The sequence below is a fragment of the Trichosurus vulpecula genome, chromosome 4 (genome assembly GCF_011100635.1).
Source record: "Trichosurus vulpecula isolate mTriVul1 chromosome 4, mTriVul1.pri, whole genome shotgun sequence".
In the NCBI taxonomy this organism is placed as follows: domain Eukaryota; kingdom Metazoa; phylum Chordata; class Mammalia; order Diprotodontia; family Phalangeridae; genus Trichosurus; species Trichosurus vulpecula.
Window position 1 is genome coordinate 156,552,371 of NC_050576.1, and position 15,222 is coordinate 156,567,592.

At 42.1% G+C, this 15,222-nt stretch overlaps 1 protein-coding gene across 1 annotated transcript; it reads left to right on the forward strand.

Moving 5' to 3' along the window:
- The first annotated feature begins 9,307 nt into the window (after positions 1-9,307).
- Positions 9,308-11,686, forward strand: PIGM (phosphatidylinositol glycan anchor biosynthesis class M). Its single transcript, XM_036753717.1, has one exon. The coding sequence runs from the start codon at positions 9,437-9,439 to the stop codon at positions 10,676-10,678; it is 1,242 nt and encodes a 413-aa protein (XP_036609612.1). The 5' UTR covers positions 9,308-9,436; the 3' UTR covers positions 10,679-11,686.
- Positions 11,687-15,222: the final 3,536 nt, after the last annotated feature.

Below are 15,222 nucleotides of genomic sequence, written 5' to 3' on the forward strand. Positions count from 1 at the left end.
CACTAACGGTTTTCTGGTTTCTTGGTCTGACCGCGCCTCCCCCCCCCCCCCCCCCCCGCCCCCCATCTCCACTAAGCCTTTGGCCAAGGCCACTCACTCTTTCACCTACCCTCCCACTTTTAACACCTTCAACAACCTATTGAGATACCCCATATGACTTGGGTGGGGAAAAGGGGAAGTCACTGGTTTTCTCAGAAAAGATAAAAGAAGTATTTCCTACACCCTTTGAAGTCCTCTCTGGCATCATGCTCCCAAAGGTCATTTCACCTTTGATACTAGGTACTCTTTTCATCCAGCAATTAGCACAAAACCATTTTTTCCCTCTTCTAAACCAATCAGTTGGCCTGTTGCCTGCATTTGTGGATGAATCTTCACAGAATCACAGAGTTGGAAAGGAGATCAAAGGTCCATGGTCCTATTTCCCTGGCTTAGACTAGGGATCTGCCTCAGATCTCAGAGAGATTGATCTCTTTTCTGCTTTCACAATTGAAGTGCTGAGATAGAGCTGTATATTCCCAGCCAGCAAAAGAAGGTTTCTTTTACCAAGAGAAGAAATAGATTGAAGAGCCCCTGTTCCACACAACAGGTACGGAAGGAAGAGAGGGAAAATGGAGTCTCATAAATAAACATTTAACAATAACAATAAACATTTATTGAGTACCTATTATGTATGTATAAAGCACTGCAGTTATAATAATACATAAAGCCCAGTTTCTGCCCTCAAGGTACTTATAAAGTAGGTGGGGGGGAAGGGAAATATAGGTAAAATAATAAATACTGGAAATTAAGTACCAAATGAATGATACTCCCATTTCTATTGTGTTCTAGGGTTTACAAAGCATTTTGCTCACAACAATCTTGTGAGGTAGGGAAAGAAAGTATTACTATCTCTATTTTACGTATGGTAAAACTGAGGCTCAAAAAAGTTAAGTGATTTGCCCAGAGTAATAAAGCTAGGAAGTATTGGAGTTGGGACTTGGCCCCGAGTCTTCTGACTCCAAGTCTTTGTTCTTTCCATGAAGAGATAATTATGCTTAGGAGGTTTCAAGGACAGAGATGTCACTTTGGAAAAGGCTTCATAAAGCAGGTGATGCCTGAGCAGGCCTTTGAAAACGGATAGAATTTAGATAAGTGGAAGGGAATAGGGAGTGCATTCTGAGTGGAAAAATAGCATGAGCAAAGACTGGAGGATAAAAATGTACAAAGGTGTATTTAGAAGTGGGCAGCTAGGTAGAGCAGTGGATAGAGTACAAGGCCTTGAGTCAGCAAGACTCATCTTCGTGAGTTCAAATCTGGCCTCAGATACTTACTAGCTGTGTGACCCTGGGCAAATCATTTAACCCCATTGTCCTCAGTTTCTTCATCTGTCAAATGAGCTGGAGAAGGAAATGGCAAACCACTCCAGTATCTTTGCCAAGAAAAATGCCAAATGAGGTCATGAAGAGTAGGAAACAACTGAACAACAAAAATATTTAGGAGTCACTAAAAAGATGAACTTGGATGGAGAAGAGAATTTTTTTGGGAGAGAGGAGTGGAATATAAGCCTAAAAGAATATTTGAGGTTGGATTGTAGAGTCCTGAATGTTGAATGCCCAGTTAATGAACGAATGAAAAAAGCATTTATGAACTGTGTGCAAAGTGGAGTGCTAAGTACTGAAATTACACATAGGAAAACATCACAGTCCTTGATCTCAAGTAACTCACATTCTAATAAGGGAAGGCAGCATATATAGGAGATTTCAGCTTCAAGTAGTCCTTAAGGAATGTGGATTTTATTCTGTAGGCCAAGGATCTTTAACCAAGAAACCAGAGTCTACCAGCGAACCTCTAAATATCCCCATCATTGGGATTTCCACCTGTGGGCACAAAACTTGGCCTTTCCTTGTCCTAGTTAAAGATTTAGCATGACAGGTTACTCCCAGTGATCTTGACACTTTGGGACAAATTCATTAAATAAACATTTATTGAAGCCTACTAGGCACAAGATGCTGCACTGGGTACTTTGGGGTTGGGGGCAGGGGCCATCGAGATTATTTAGATGCAACTTCTGCCCTCATGAAGAGTGCCATGTGGATGGTCCAGATTATAAGTGATGTACAATTAATGATAGAACAAAGACCAACTACAATTCCAGAGGACTTGTGATGAAACATGTGCCAGAGTACCAGAGTGAGTACACATTTTTTATAACAGGGGTACTGGTTTTCTTCCTTTATCAACTGGAAGGGAAGAAGTGGACAGGAATCAGAGAACGTGGATCTGAAAATAAAATAAAATTTAATTAGTTTTTTAAAAATAAAGTAGTGGCTTAGTAGAAAAAGCATTGGTCTGGGAGTTAGGACATCTGTTTTCTGGTTCCTGCTTTGCCATTTTTATCTGGGCCCACAAAGATTAGACAATTCAGGTTGAGACAAATGACACTGCTCCAAGTATGAGATTTAGAGTATATAACATTGTCGTGGCTTCTGGTAGGTTATTTTGTCAAAGTCTGGACAACCCTGGAACAGCTAAGTGGTGTAGTAGATAGAGTGCTAGGCCTGAAGTCAGGAAGACTCATTTCCTGAGTTCAAATCTGGCCTCAGACATTTATTGTGTGACCCTGGGCAAGTTACTTAACCTCATTTGCCTCAGTTTTCTCATCTGTCAGATGAGCTGGAGAAGGAAATGGCAAACCACGCCAGTATCTTTGCCATTTCTGTTGTTCAGTTGTGTCCAACTTTGTGACCCCATTTGGGGTTTTCTTGGCAAAGATACTAGAGTAGTTTGTCATCCCCTTCTCCAATTCATTTTACAGATGGGAAAACTGAGGCAAATGGGGTTAAGTGACTTGCCCAGGGTCACATGGTCTGAAGCCACATTTGAACTCAAGAAGATGAGTCCTTCTGACTCCAGGCTCAGAACTCTATCCACTGTGCCACCCAGCTTTGCCAAGAAAACCTCATATGGGGTCACGAAGAGTCAGAATTGAAATAACTTTGCAAGAACAATAACTTCCTGAATCCAGGCCTGGTGCTCTAACCACTGTGCCACCTACCTACCCCAAAAGGGCTCACAGAGAATCAGAAAGGAGTGAAAAACCACTGAGCAACAGCAAAGAGAACTCTGGCTCAATATATTAGCTTAAGGAGGGCCTCCAAGTCTGAGACTAGGTAGATTTCTCTTTGTAGTAACACTCTATACCCACTCACCTTGGCATAGTTTTCATAGTTTCCATTCATAGTTTTATGTTTCAAGAATCCATGGTTTTGTTGATAAAGATTCTCTCTCTAATGCTGCAGATCACAACCCCTCTTTGACTTGGTTGGCTGTCTTTGAGAGTTCTTGGTATTCAAAAACCCATCACCTTGCTGCCAACCTGGTGATGAGCCCTGCAAAGTTAACTAGGCTGTTCTTTGAAAACAGGTATACAGTCTATCACCTTCAAAGCCTTGATTGCTCTGCTGGCGGAGCTTCTAAGAGTCCCTCCATGACAAGATCACCTCCATGACAAGAGGCATCAGAAAAAGACTTAACTGGTCTGGGAAAAACCATGATCAGAGAGACAGCTTTCCCAGGGTGAATGAAGCTCATGCACTGCATTCTGGGTATGCTTAGTCCTGCTGTACAGTTTAGAAAACACACTCTTATGGTCTAGAACACTGGTGTCAAACTAAAAATGGAGGGTTCACTAAATATGTATACACACAGGAAGTTATATACAGGATAAATAGGAAATAATTAAAAGAGGGAAGGCACTGGAATTAAAAGTGATTGGGGAAGCCTTCCTCAAAGAGGTGGAATTTTAGTTGGGACTTAAAGGAAATCGGGGGATTCGTAGTCAGAGGTGAGGAGGGAGAGCTTTCTAGGAATGGGGGACAGTCAGAAAAAATGTGTGGAAAGATGGAGTGTCTTGTTTGCTCAACACTCAGCAGACCAGTGTCACTGAATTGGGGAGTAAGGTTTAAGAAGACTGGAAAGGCAGGAGGGGGCTAGGTTATAAAGGGCTTTGAATACCAAACAGAGCATTTTGTATTGGGTCCTGGAGGCAATAGGAAGCCACTGAAGTTTATTGAGTAGGGGGGATGACGTGATCACACCTGGGTTATGTACCTATTATGTGTCAGCCACTATGCAGAGTATTAGACCTAGAAAGACAAAAAAATAATGAAAATCTCTGCTTTCATGGAGTTTAAAATTCAACTGGGAAAAAAACAAAAACATGTACAAGAACAAATAGATACAAACTATATCCAAAATATAAGGACGATATATTTGGTTCTTCCCCTCCATTTCTCTAGCTGATGCAATCTCAGAAAGCAATAAATAGATAACAGACATAGAGGATTTGACAGGTTAATACTCAATGACCCTTTGAAAATCTGAGTATCTTTTTCTGAGTGAATTAGATGAGGCCACATGATTTTCAGGGCTGAAAATGAGCCACATGCCTGGTGGCTTTAAATAGCTAAAAGAATTGACCAGTTTGGTTAAATGAAGACTGCACATTACTTTTGAAGGAGACCCCCCTCCTTGGAGAAGACTTCTCTTTCCATACCATCCCATTCTATTGGCTAAGGAGTATAGCCTCAGAGCTATTTGTCCAAAAAGATTCACCCATAATGCAGTAGGAGAATTAGTTCAGGAAAATTCAACGCATAGTAGAGGCAGCAGAACCACATACTCTATAGCATGTGGCCTCGAGGCCGAAGGTCCCCTATTCCTGCTCTAGACAGAAATAAATCCTGAGAGAAGTCACAATTGAGGAATTGGACCCCAAGCAGCGGAAAAGTGAAGCATCTATGGAGTCAAGAAATTTGAGAGTTGATATGTGGAGAAAAGCAGACCTTGGAAGCCTAACCAGCAGACATACTGCATCCAGGGGACTGCTGTGAGGACTCCACGGGAGAGAAAAGACTTCCAGGCCCTGCCATTCTGTAGCTATGAATTGCTCTGGCCACATGTTTAATACACATCTGGCACACTACCAGAATACTCTGTTCATGGCCACTCTTCCATAGACACTGTGTATTTCTGAGAGAATATGTTCCTGGGGTTATGGGGAGAAGGTTTTGTAGCCACTGTTTTATACTATTCAGTCTTGGTAAATAAATGCCTTTGCTAAGAGTTGACCATGTATACTGGCTGATTGTTCATGGGAAGGATACCACAACCAAGTGGTGACTTGGGTTTTATAGTTTTAGAAATGAGTATCCACAGGATAATCCTAGATAACCTGAAGTGGTAGGTGTTTGGGGGGAACCAAACTCAAACTGAGTGCAGGTTAAATGAGTATCCCATGAGATGACCGAGAAATAAATATGAAGTAATTTCAAAGGGGAAAAAGGAGGTGCTAAAATCTTGAAAAATCATGAAAGGCTTTTTTTAAGAGATGGTACTTGAGCTGAACTTTAGAGAGAGCTAAGGATTCCTGGAGTTGGAAGTACAGAAGCAAAGCATAGAGGACATAGGGGACAGCCTATGGAAAAACATGGAGGTAGGAGATGTAATGTCATGCATGTAGGGGTGTTTTAAGGCTCAAATGAGATAAGAGATGTAAAATATTTTCCAAACCTCAAAGCACTTTATAAATGCGAATCGTTGTTGTTAGCTTATGGTCATCTCTCTCCATTTCCTGAGCCTCTACTGCACTTCTCTTGAGTTCAAGAATGTTTATACAGCAATACAGCTATACGATGGTAAAGGTTTAACAACCAGGCTCTTTGGGGGGAGAAAGTATTCATATACACTTTTACTTTAATCCATATTATTAATATTTCCCCCATCACTTTCTTAAATCTAGAAATCAACACAATAATTAATCAAGGACTGATTCCTAGCAATTGATAATTTCTAAGGTGTTAATGCTCAAATGAATAATTAACAATAAGCTCTTGCAAACTGGTTAGAGCTGGCTCCAGTCATAGTCCATGCATAGAAAACAGCAAAAAGGACAATTTAACTGGCATGTAAAGTATGTGAAAACAATCAGGAAAAGTAGATTGGAACTAGATTGTAAAAGGTTTTGATTTTGGGGGTGTTTTTTTTTAATGCCAAAAAGGGAGCTTGTATTTCATCCTAGAGGCAATAGGGAGTTAATAAGAATAGCTAACATTTATATAATGCTTACTATGTGCCAGGCACTGTGCTAAGTGCTTTACAATGAAGAACCCGGGGAGGTAGATGATATTATTATCCCCATTTCACAGGTGAGGAAACTGAGGCAAACAGAAGTTAAGTGACTTGCCCAGAGTCACACAGCTAGTAAGGGTCTAAGGACACATTTGAACTCTGGTCTTTCTGATTTCCAGACCAGGAACTCTATTGTGTCACCTAGCTGTCTAGGAGCCATGGAAACTTCCTGAGTAGGAGAATGGCATCATAAGACATCATAAGACTTTCTGAATATCCATATTGTAGCTTTGTGGGGGTGCTTTGAAGAGGGTAGAGACGGGAGACAGCAAGAATTTTGATAGCTCCAGTGAGACATCAATAGTGGAAGTAGAGAATCTAGCAAGTAGGAGTTTTGGTCAATAGTTTGGTCAGGCAATAGCCAGGATGTTTAACTTAGAAAAGAGAAGATTGAGGGGAAAGACATGGAAAGCCTAATTGAAGGCTGTTCCACGGAAGAAGGATTAAACTTGGGCTACTTGGCCCTAAAGAGCAGAACTAGGAACAGATAGAAGTTACAGGGAGGCTGACTGAGGCTCAAAGAAAAACGTACTACCTGTAACCAGGGATGCTCCAACTCTTATATCTATTTGAACTTGAAGAGCCAGGAAACTGTGATTGAAAGCTCACATCCCCCTGTCCCTAAAGGAGAAGAGAAGATCAGGAGCTATCTGCACAGACAAAATGTAAGTGTGTGGTGAGGGTGGCCATAAGGCCCTCGAGGATCACCAAAACTTGGACAGAAGAGATTGTAGCCTCTGCAGTGTGAGGAAGCAGGGGTCTGTCCCCAGCCCCCAAAAGGAGACTATCAGCTATTCTGGTTACCCTCTGGAAGTCCCCAGCTCATCAATGTCCTTCTTAAAATGTGTGGCACTCAGGTTAATAAAAGCTGACAATTATATGGCACTTTAAGGTTTGGGAAGTACTTTTGAACTATGCTCTCTCTCCGTTAGCCAACAACTTCTTCCCCTCCCCCTCCCCACTGACTCCTTTTCTATCTCCCACATTGAAGCTGTGCCTTTCCTCATCAGAATGTAAGTAGAGGGGACCCTTTTGTTTGTAGTTGTAATCCCAGCACTTACAACAGTGCGTTGAACTTGGTGGGCACTTAACAAGTACTTACTAAGAATGTCTGATCATTCATCATCATCATTCATTCATGTTACCTTTTTTTTACTGGGTAAAAGAGGCCATTCTTTGCCTCACCTCTCACCGAGCCGAAGTCACTGAATGGACATTGTCTCAGTCAAACAGACCTGTTAAAGACTTTAGCTTAAAAAGGCCATGTTCTAACCCTGCACCTGGGGCCATCTCCCTTGCCCTAATCTATGTCTGGCCACTGGACCCAGAAGGTTCTGGGAGAGAAAGTCAGGCTGGTGACTTTGCACAGGCCTCCCTCACTTAAATCCAATTCACTCGCAAGTCACGACATCACCTTTCTGAGGTCACAGTCCTCTTTGAGAACAAAGGACAAACAACAGCAATCTGAACACAATGCTCCAGATATCTGAAAAAGCTAGAGCAGTGAAAACACCACCTCCCTCCCTCTGGGCATTATGATATTTGTAACGTGTTTAGAACAATGCCTGGCATATAGTAGGTGCTCTAAGTTAGCCATATATAAATGTAATAATAGCTACCGCATTTATATAGTGTCTATTATGTACCAAGTTCTTCACAAATAGTATCTCATTTAATCCTCACAACTCTGTGAGGTAGGGGCTATTGTTATCTCCATTTTTACAATGAAAGAAACTGAGGCAAACAGGTTAAGTGATCTGCCCAGGGTCTTATTGCTCCAACACTCATTTCACTATGCCACCTAGCTGTCCCATGATAGGTATACTATCTGTCTTTTTGTCCATGTCCCTCATAAAAATGTTAAAATCACAGGTCAAGCACAGATCCTAAGGGCTACTGCTCTGGAAACCTTGAAAGTTGATCTCCAGTCATTCAAGCACTTTGGAAACTACCCAATTCTTCTAACGTTTAGCCTACATTTAAAAAAATTTTTTTTTAATTTTTAAAAAATTTTTATGCAGAAAATAGTATGAGATTTTTTTATCCAGTGACTTGCTAAATAAAGCTAGCTGGTAATAGTAGAAAGAGCAGTGGATTCTGAACCAGAGGATCTGGGTTCTAATGCGGTGTCCTACATGTTCTACTTGTGAGACCCTGGCAAGTCTCTTAACCTTTGAGCTTCAGTTTCCTTACCTGTAAAAGGGGTTTTTCAGGGGTTCTTAACCTGGGATCCATGAATTTTAAAAACATGTATTTTGGTAATTATTTCAATATAATCGGTTTCCTCTGTAATCCTCTATTTTATTTTGTGTACTTAAAAAACGTTATTCTGAGAAGGGGTTCATAGGCTTCATCAGCCTGCCAAAGGCGACTATGACACACACACAAAAGGATAAGAACCCCTGAAGTAAAAGCCCTTTAAGGTCTAAATTAATAAGTCTGTGATTCTGTGACTGCAGGTAATCCGGTAACTGCAGTATTCCCCCATTTCCCCGGTTTGGTAAGCTAGATGCGCGAGGATCAAATAAGATAATACTGTAAAACGCTTTGTAAGCTTTAGAATTCCACTTAAATGCTAGCTGTCATTCGTTACCTAGATTAAATGAGGAATGAGGTTAGATCTGCATGGTCTGTTCCTTGAGGAAGCCACGCTGGATCTTAGGGAGTCACAGCTCCTCTTTGGATGCTCACTAATCATCCTTTTTATAATTCAATTCAGAAGTCTAGCGCGCTAGCCCCTAGTTTGCAGAGTACAGAGCATCTCTTCCACTTTTTTTAAAATCACGACATCTGCCCTCCTCCAATCCTGTTTTTCACCATCTTTCAAAGTTAGAGGCTCACCAATCTCAGGCGGCGGGCGGTTCTAATCAGGGCCTACCAGCAGCAGGAATTCAAGCTTCATCTTGCTTCACCACGCCCACACGCAGGCCACGCCCCTTCTTGCTTCTGCGGGCCAGTGGAAGGGCTTCTCACCTTGCTCCTTTGAACGCGGCACACTCGCGAGACAGGAAGTCCTGCCCTTTCCCTGGAAAGTGGCCGGGGCGCGAGAGGCCTATGAACCAATCAACAACGCTAGACTGGTACCGGAAGTAGGTCCTAGGGGCGGGACTATCTTCCCGGAAGCTTCCGTTGTGGGTGCTCTGCTTTACTGTGCTCCGCTGTGATATGCGGCAAGGAGAACCATGTCCGGGGTGCGAGGCCGGTATCCAAACGAGCGCCGCTACAAAGGTCGGGTGAGGGGCTGCGGGAGGCGCCGGGGCTGCCGAGGATGAAGGCGAGGCTCTTCGCTGGGCCCGCCGCGGTGTTCGGCGTCGCGTTGGTGGTCCGCGTCGCCCTGGTCTTCTACGGTCTCTACCAGGACCGGACCCTGGTGGTGAAGTTCACGGACATCGACTACCGGGTGTTCACGGACGCGGCGCGCTTGGTGACGGAGGGCCGCTCCCCCTACCAGAGAGCCACGTACCGCTACACGCCGCTGCTGGCCTGGCTCCTCACGCCCAACGTCTGGCTCAGCGAGCTCTTCGGCAAGTTTCTCTTCGTCAGCTGCGACCTGCTCGCTGGCTTCCTAATGCTCCGTCTGCTGCTCCTCGCCGGCCTGAGCCCTCGCCAGGCCTGCCGCTCCTGCGCCTGGTGGCTGCTCAACCCGCTGCCCCTGGTGGTGTCCAGCCGGGGCAACGCCGAGTCGGTCATCGCCGCCCTGGTGCTGACCGCCCTGTACCTCTTGGAGCGGAGGCGCGTGGCCTGGGCTGCGGCGGTCTACGGGCTGGCGGTGCACATGAAAGTGTACCCGGGCACCTACATCCTTCCCATAGCCCTGTCTCTGCAGATTGCGCCCGACCGGGCCGAGGAAGACAGCTCCCAGAAGAGCCTCCGGACCCGGCTCTGGGCGCTGGCTCGGAGGCTCTGGAATCGGGATGTGCTGCTCTTTGCAGGGGTGGCCGGACTCACGTTTTTAGCGCTGGCCTTAGGGTTTTATTACAAATACGGCTGGGAGTTTTTGGAGCACACTTATCTCTACCACCTGACCAGACGTGACATCCGGCACAATTTTTCCCCTTACTTCTACATGCTCTATCTGACGGCAGAAAGCAAATGGAGTTTTTCACTGGGACTGGCGGCGTTTCTTCCGCAGTTGTTGTTACTTGTGGTTGTATCTTTTGCTTACTATAGGGACCTTCCCTTCTGTTGTTTCCTTCACACTGCCATTTTTGTGAGTTTTAATAAGGTCTGCACTTCCCAGTATTTTTTATGGTACCTCTGCTTACTACCTCTTGTGATGCCACAAATAAGGATGTCCTGGAAGAGAGCTGTGCTCCTCCTTGGGCTGTGGTTTATGGGACAGGCCTTATGGCTGGCTCCTGCATATTTCCTTGAGTTCCAAGGGAAAAACACCTTTCTGCTCATTTGGTTAGCTGGTTTACTCTTTCTTTTTATTAACTGTTATATACTGGTTCAGATTATTTCTCATTATCACTTGAGACATTTGGCCAACAAAATCAAATCCCAGTAATGGGTAATATTGATGATGGGTTTCTGTGATTTATGCCCATTATATGGGCCACTAAAGTGCTTTTAAAATGTTTTAAGCTTTGAGCATTTATATCACTCCCAAAGAGGCCCAGTTTGGGTCACCCTCAGTTTAAGCCAGAGATCTCAAGTAGAATGGAAGGAGAAACTTGGAGAAATTGTTGCTTCTTGTGGATGCAGTTCCTTTGGAGAATACTTGCAAAGGAAAATTACACATTTGAATACAGGATGTCCTCAAAGTCTTAGTGCAGTGTCGATCTTTAATATATTAACCCCACACTAAGACTTTGGGGGCACTTTGTATTGTAAAGGATGAATGAATGTGTATTCAGTTGCCAAAGAAATTCTTGGTAGAAAAAATAGGAATCCTTTACTACAAGATTCATGCCAATTGGAATTTGGCCCACTTTAACCTCCAAGTATTCTCATTTGTAAAATGGAATTAGCCTTCACCGGCCTGACAGACTTGTGATAACAAGTGCTAAATAAAACAGTAGTTAGGTAAAATATTTTTCCTTTTAAGTAAAGTTGAGTGGGAATTTGTGGGGCATAGGTGATGAGTAAAACATTTAAACTTTTGATCAGAGACCTTTCCATTTGACTTGAAGCTGCGTTGCTAAAGCCTCATATATGTGTTCTCTTTCCTTATTAGAATGTGAACTCCTTGAGAGCTAGGACTGTTGTGTTTTTCTTTTTGTATGTCTGAGCTCAGCACAATGTAAGTGCTTAATGAATGCTTTTTCATTTGTTAATCATGTTATTTCAGTGCTTGTTTGGCTTGGTTTGTTTTGTCACTGGGTCTTTTCTGCATCTTAACACTAGTGTTATTGACATGCAATTGATTTTTTACGAACAAAGAAAAATTATTGCGTATTTAAATTGTGAAAAAACTTATATTTTTGTAATACATCTTTATAGTTTCAGATTGTGTGTGTGTGTTTCTGGAGAAGGGAAGTGGTAAATAAACTCTTTTAGGGGTATTTTAAAACAATCCTGTAGCACATTTTTAGTTCCTTATTGTTAAAAAATGCTTTCTCTTTTAAAAGTTAATCTCTAAAGTGTTTATAGTTTGAATGGTCAAAACAACTGCATAGTTTTAAATGAGCTTTACAAATATGAGCACAATTCTACTTAAGACCTTTCTTTAGTTTATATGGTTGAAAATGAACTGACTGACCAGTAGGGGGCAGGCTTCCACAAGAGAGTAGAAAGTATTCTCTGAGTCACCCTGTTACCTTTTTATTGAGTGCCAGAAAATTCATTTCCCCATTTGAATTCTGTTAGGAATGATTCTTTGGGTCCCAGGCTAGTGAATTAAAAATCTGTTGAAGCCATAGTTTAGATAAAATTTTTCTCTAGTATTAAGATTTCAAGATAGCACATACATTATTTTCAACACTAATCTGGGCTATCAACTTGCTGCAATAGGCAGGCATATTTATTTCCTTGAATAAGATCAGACTACACACGAGCATATCTAGAAGTTTAGGCTCTCTAATTACCATGCCCTTTATATAAAAGAAGCCACACTTTTTATAATGTTAATTTTCAAAATGCCTTGTAGCATTTCTAAGGAGTGTTTAAAGCTCAGTTCATCCACAAAAGGATTTTCAACCTTTCTACCCATCAAATTATTCTGTCAGTCTGCCAAATATTCCTAAATCTCAATACATCATCATAATAATCCATTCAGAGTGAACATAAAGAATCTAAAGTAGAACCCACATGGGGTCAAATTTTTGATTTGTAATAAAATTCTTCCCTACAATTCAAGAGATTTTAGGTCCAGTCCAATTTATTTAGGCTTCTGAGCAACGAATTTGAATGTGTAATATTATGGATGAAAAAAAAAACATTGCTAAGCATTTAATTTTAGTGGTCTCCTTGGTTTCTTTGAGGCTGGGGATTAGGAGATCACCAGCAAACTGGAAGCTAATAAAGCAAGTGCACCTGGAATGTGGTTATTAGAAATGATGCTTTCACATGTATGCCTTGTGCATACTAAACACAATAAATGTTTATTGAATTGGATTAATTGCCATGATTTCAAATTGTTCAAAATCACAGCCTCTGGAGTAACCCTAGAGGAGCTTTGGAACGAGGCTGCAACATTGTTAGAAATTTGTAGTGTCATGATGCTGATAAAATTCAGCAAAAAAAAAATCCTAGGATTTATTGCTGCAAGGGATCTTAGAGGTCCTCCAGCCCAATCCCCTCATTTTATAGATGATAGGATAGTCTTAGAGCAGGGTTGGGGAACCTACAACCTCAAGACCACATGTGGCCCTCTAGGTCCTCAAGTATAACCCTTTGAATCCAAACTTCACCGAACAAGTCCTTTTATTAAGGGTATTTGCTCTGTGAAGTTTGGGTTCAAAGGGCTGCACTTGAGGACCTAGAGGGCCACGTGTGACCTCTCAAGGCCTCAGGTTCCCTAACCCTGGGCTAGAAAAATCAAGTAATTTACTGAAATTCATATAGCAAGTAAGTCGCAGAGCTGAAATTGTGGATATCAGAGATACAACCAATATGAGCCACCAAGGTAACATGGCATCGCACCCATAAAAGCAAATTTCAATCAGCTGCTTTAAAAAGGTCATAGTGCTTAAAACAAGGGAGATGGTACTGTAGTTCCCCCATACCTGGTAACTGTTCTGGCCACCACATTTTAAGAAGGGCTTTAATAAACTGAAGAACATTGAGAGGAGGACAGCCAAGATAGTGGGTAGATGCAATGTAATATACGTTCCAATTGAAGGAACCGCATGTTTCAGTCCTGCAGAAGAGAAATTTTGGGAGAGTGATAATGACAATTCATATATTCGAAGGCTGTGATGGGAAAGAGGAAAATGATAAAGATATTAAAGGCTCTATTCTGAATTGTGCAGCAAGTGTTATCTTGAAAAGGAAGCAGAGTGACTTCAACAACTTGCAATGTTATTTTAAACTCAAAATAAGACTTTTAACAGTATACATCTGGATTATCAGCAAGGAGCGTGCTGCATCTTTGAAGTTCCTTGAGTTTGTTGGGTTTTCCCCTCAAGCTGTTAATGGTGGTAATAAATAGCCTTTGTTCTCTTTGGAATGTATAAAAACATCTCTGAGAATCTCATGGGGGAGAGAAGCTGAGTGTCTAAATTCTGGCCACATTCTTTCTCTGCAGTTGTAGACTAACATTATCCTTGAGCTAATTCACTTTGTTAGGAGAATTATTTGTATTTTTTAGAGGGGTTCTCTTTGGTTCCAGAGGCAGAATTAGAAGCAAGAGGAGGAAGTTGCAAGAAGTAGATGGAGTGAGTAGGAACAGAACAGCCCAGCTTTTTCACAACTGATCAAGTGCCCAGTAGGGGCATAACTGAATTTACCCTCACAACCCTGCAAGGCAGATATTATAATCCTCATTTTGCAAATGAGGAAACTGGTTTTAAGAGGCCAAATAACTTGTTCAGTGCTATTCACTTAATATGTAGTAGAGGGAAGACTCAGCCAGACTTCTCTGGTATCAAGTCTAATATTCTTTCTAGTATAGCATACTACTGATCCTAACAAGCCTTTCAGAGGAGCAATCCTGAAGGAATTGGGGGTGGGAGACAGGGGGACAATGTCCTTTAGCTCCTTAAAAATACGCTGGGGACTTTCAGTCTGATATTACCAACTATGGGAGCTGGGATATCTAGAGTCATGAAGGCCAGGTAGGTCAGAACACATGGATTCAGGACTCGGTTTCACCATTTGCTAGCTTGGCCAAGTCTCAATCTCTTTCCTCGTTGGTAAAATGGAGATAGATACCTGCCTTCTTTACTTTATGTTAAAGTACTTCGTGATTGTAAAGCATTATGACAATAGAAGAATTCGTTAATGTTAGTATCTTTAAAACATTATTCTCCAGGCTATGAATCATACAATACCATGATGTCAGAAGGATATCAAAGATACAAATACCTCAAAGGAAAATGGAAAGATTCATGGTTGGTAAAAGCTGGCTATAAAATATTATCAGTGGACAAGTTGCATACAATTAATATTAACTAAGCACCTACTATGTGCCAGTCACCCCGCTAAGCTTGGGGGATATAAAAAGAGACAAAAGAGAGTACCCACTTTTGAGGAGCTCATGCTGTGATTGAGACAACAAGCAAACAAATATGTACAAACAAGCTATATTTGTAGGATAAGTAGGAAAGAAGAGGAAAGGCACTGGAATTGAGGGGTTGAGAAAGGCTTCCTGCAAAAGATGGGGTTTTTAACTGGGTCTTGGAGACCGAGACCAGGGAAGTCAGAGATGAGGAGGGAGAACATTCTAGGCATGGGGGACGGTCAGAGAAAATTCTGGGAGGCAGGAAAGAGATGGAGTGTCTTGTTTATGAAATAGCCCGGAAGCCAGTATCACTGGATCAAGAAGTAGGTGACTGCTAGTAAGGTGTAAGAAGGTCGGAAAGGTAGGGGGGGTTTAGGTTGTAAAGGTCTTAGAACTTCAAACAGTGAATTTTGTGTTTGATCCTGGTTGTGATAGGGAGCCTGTGGGGG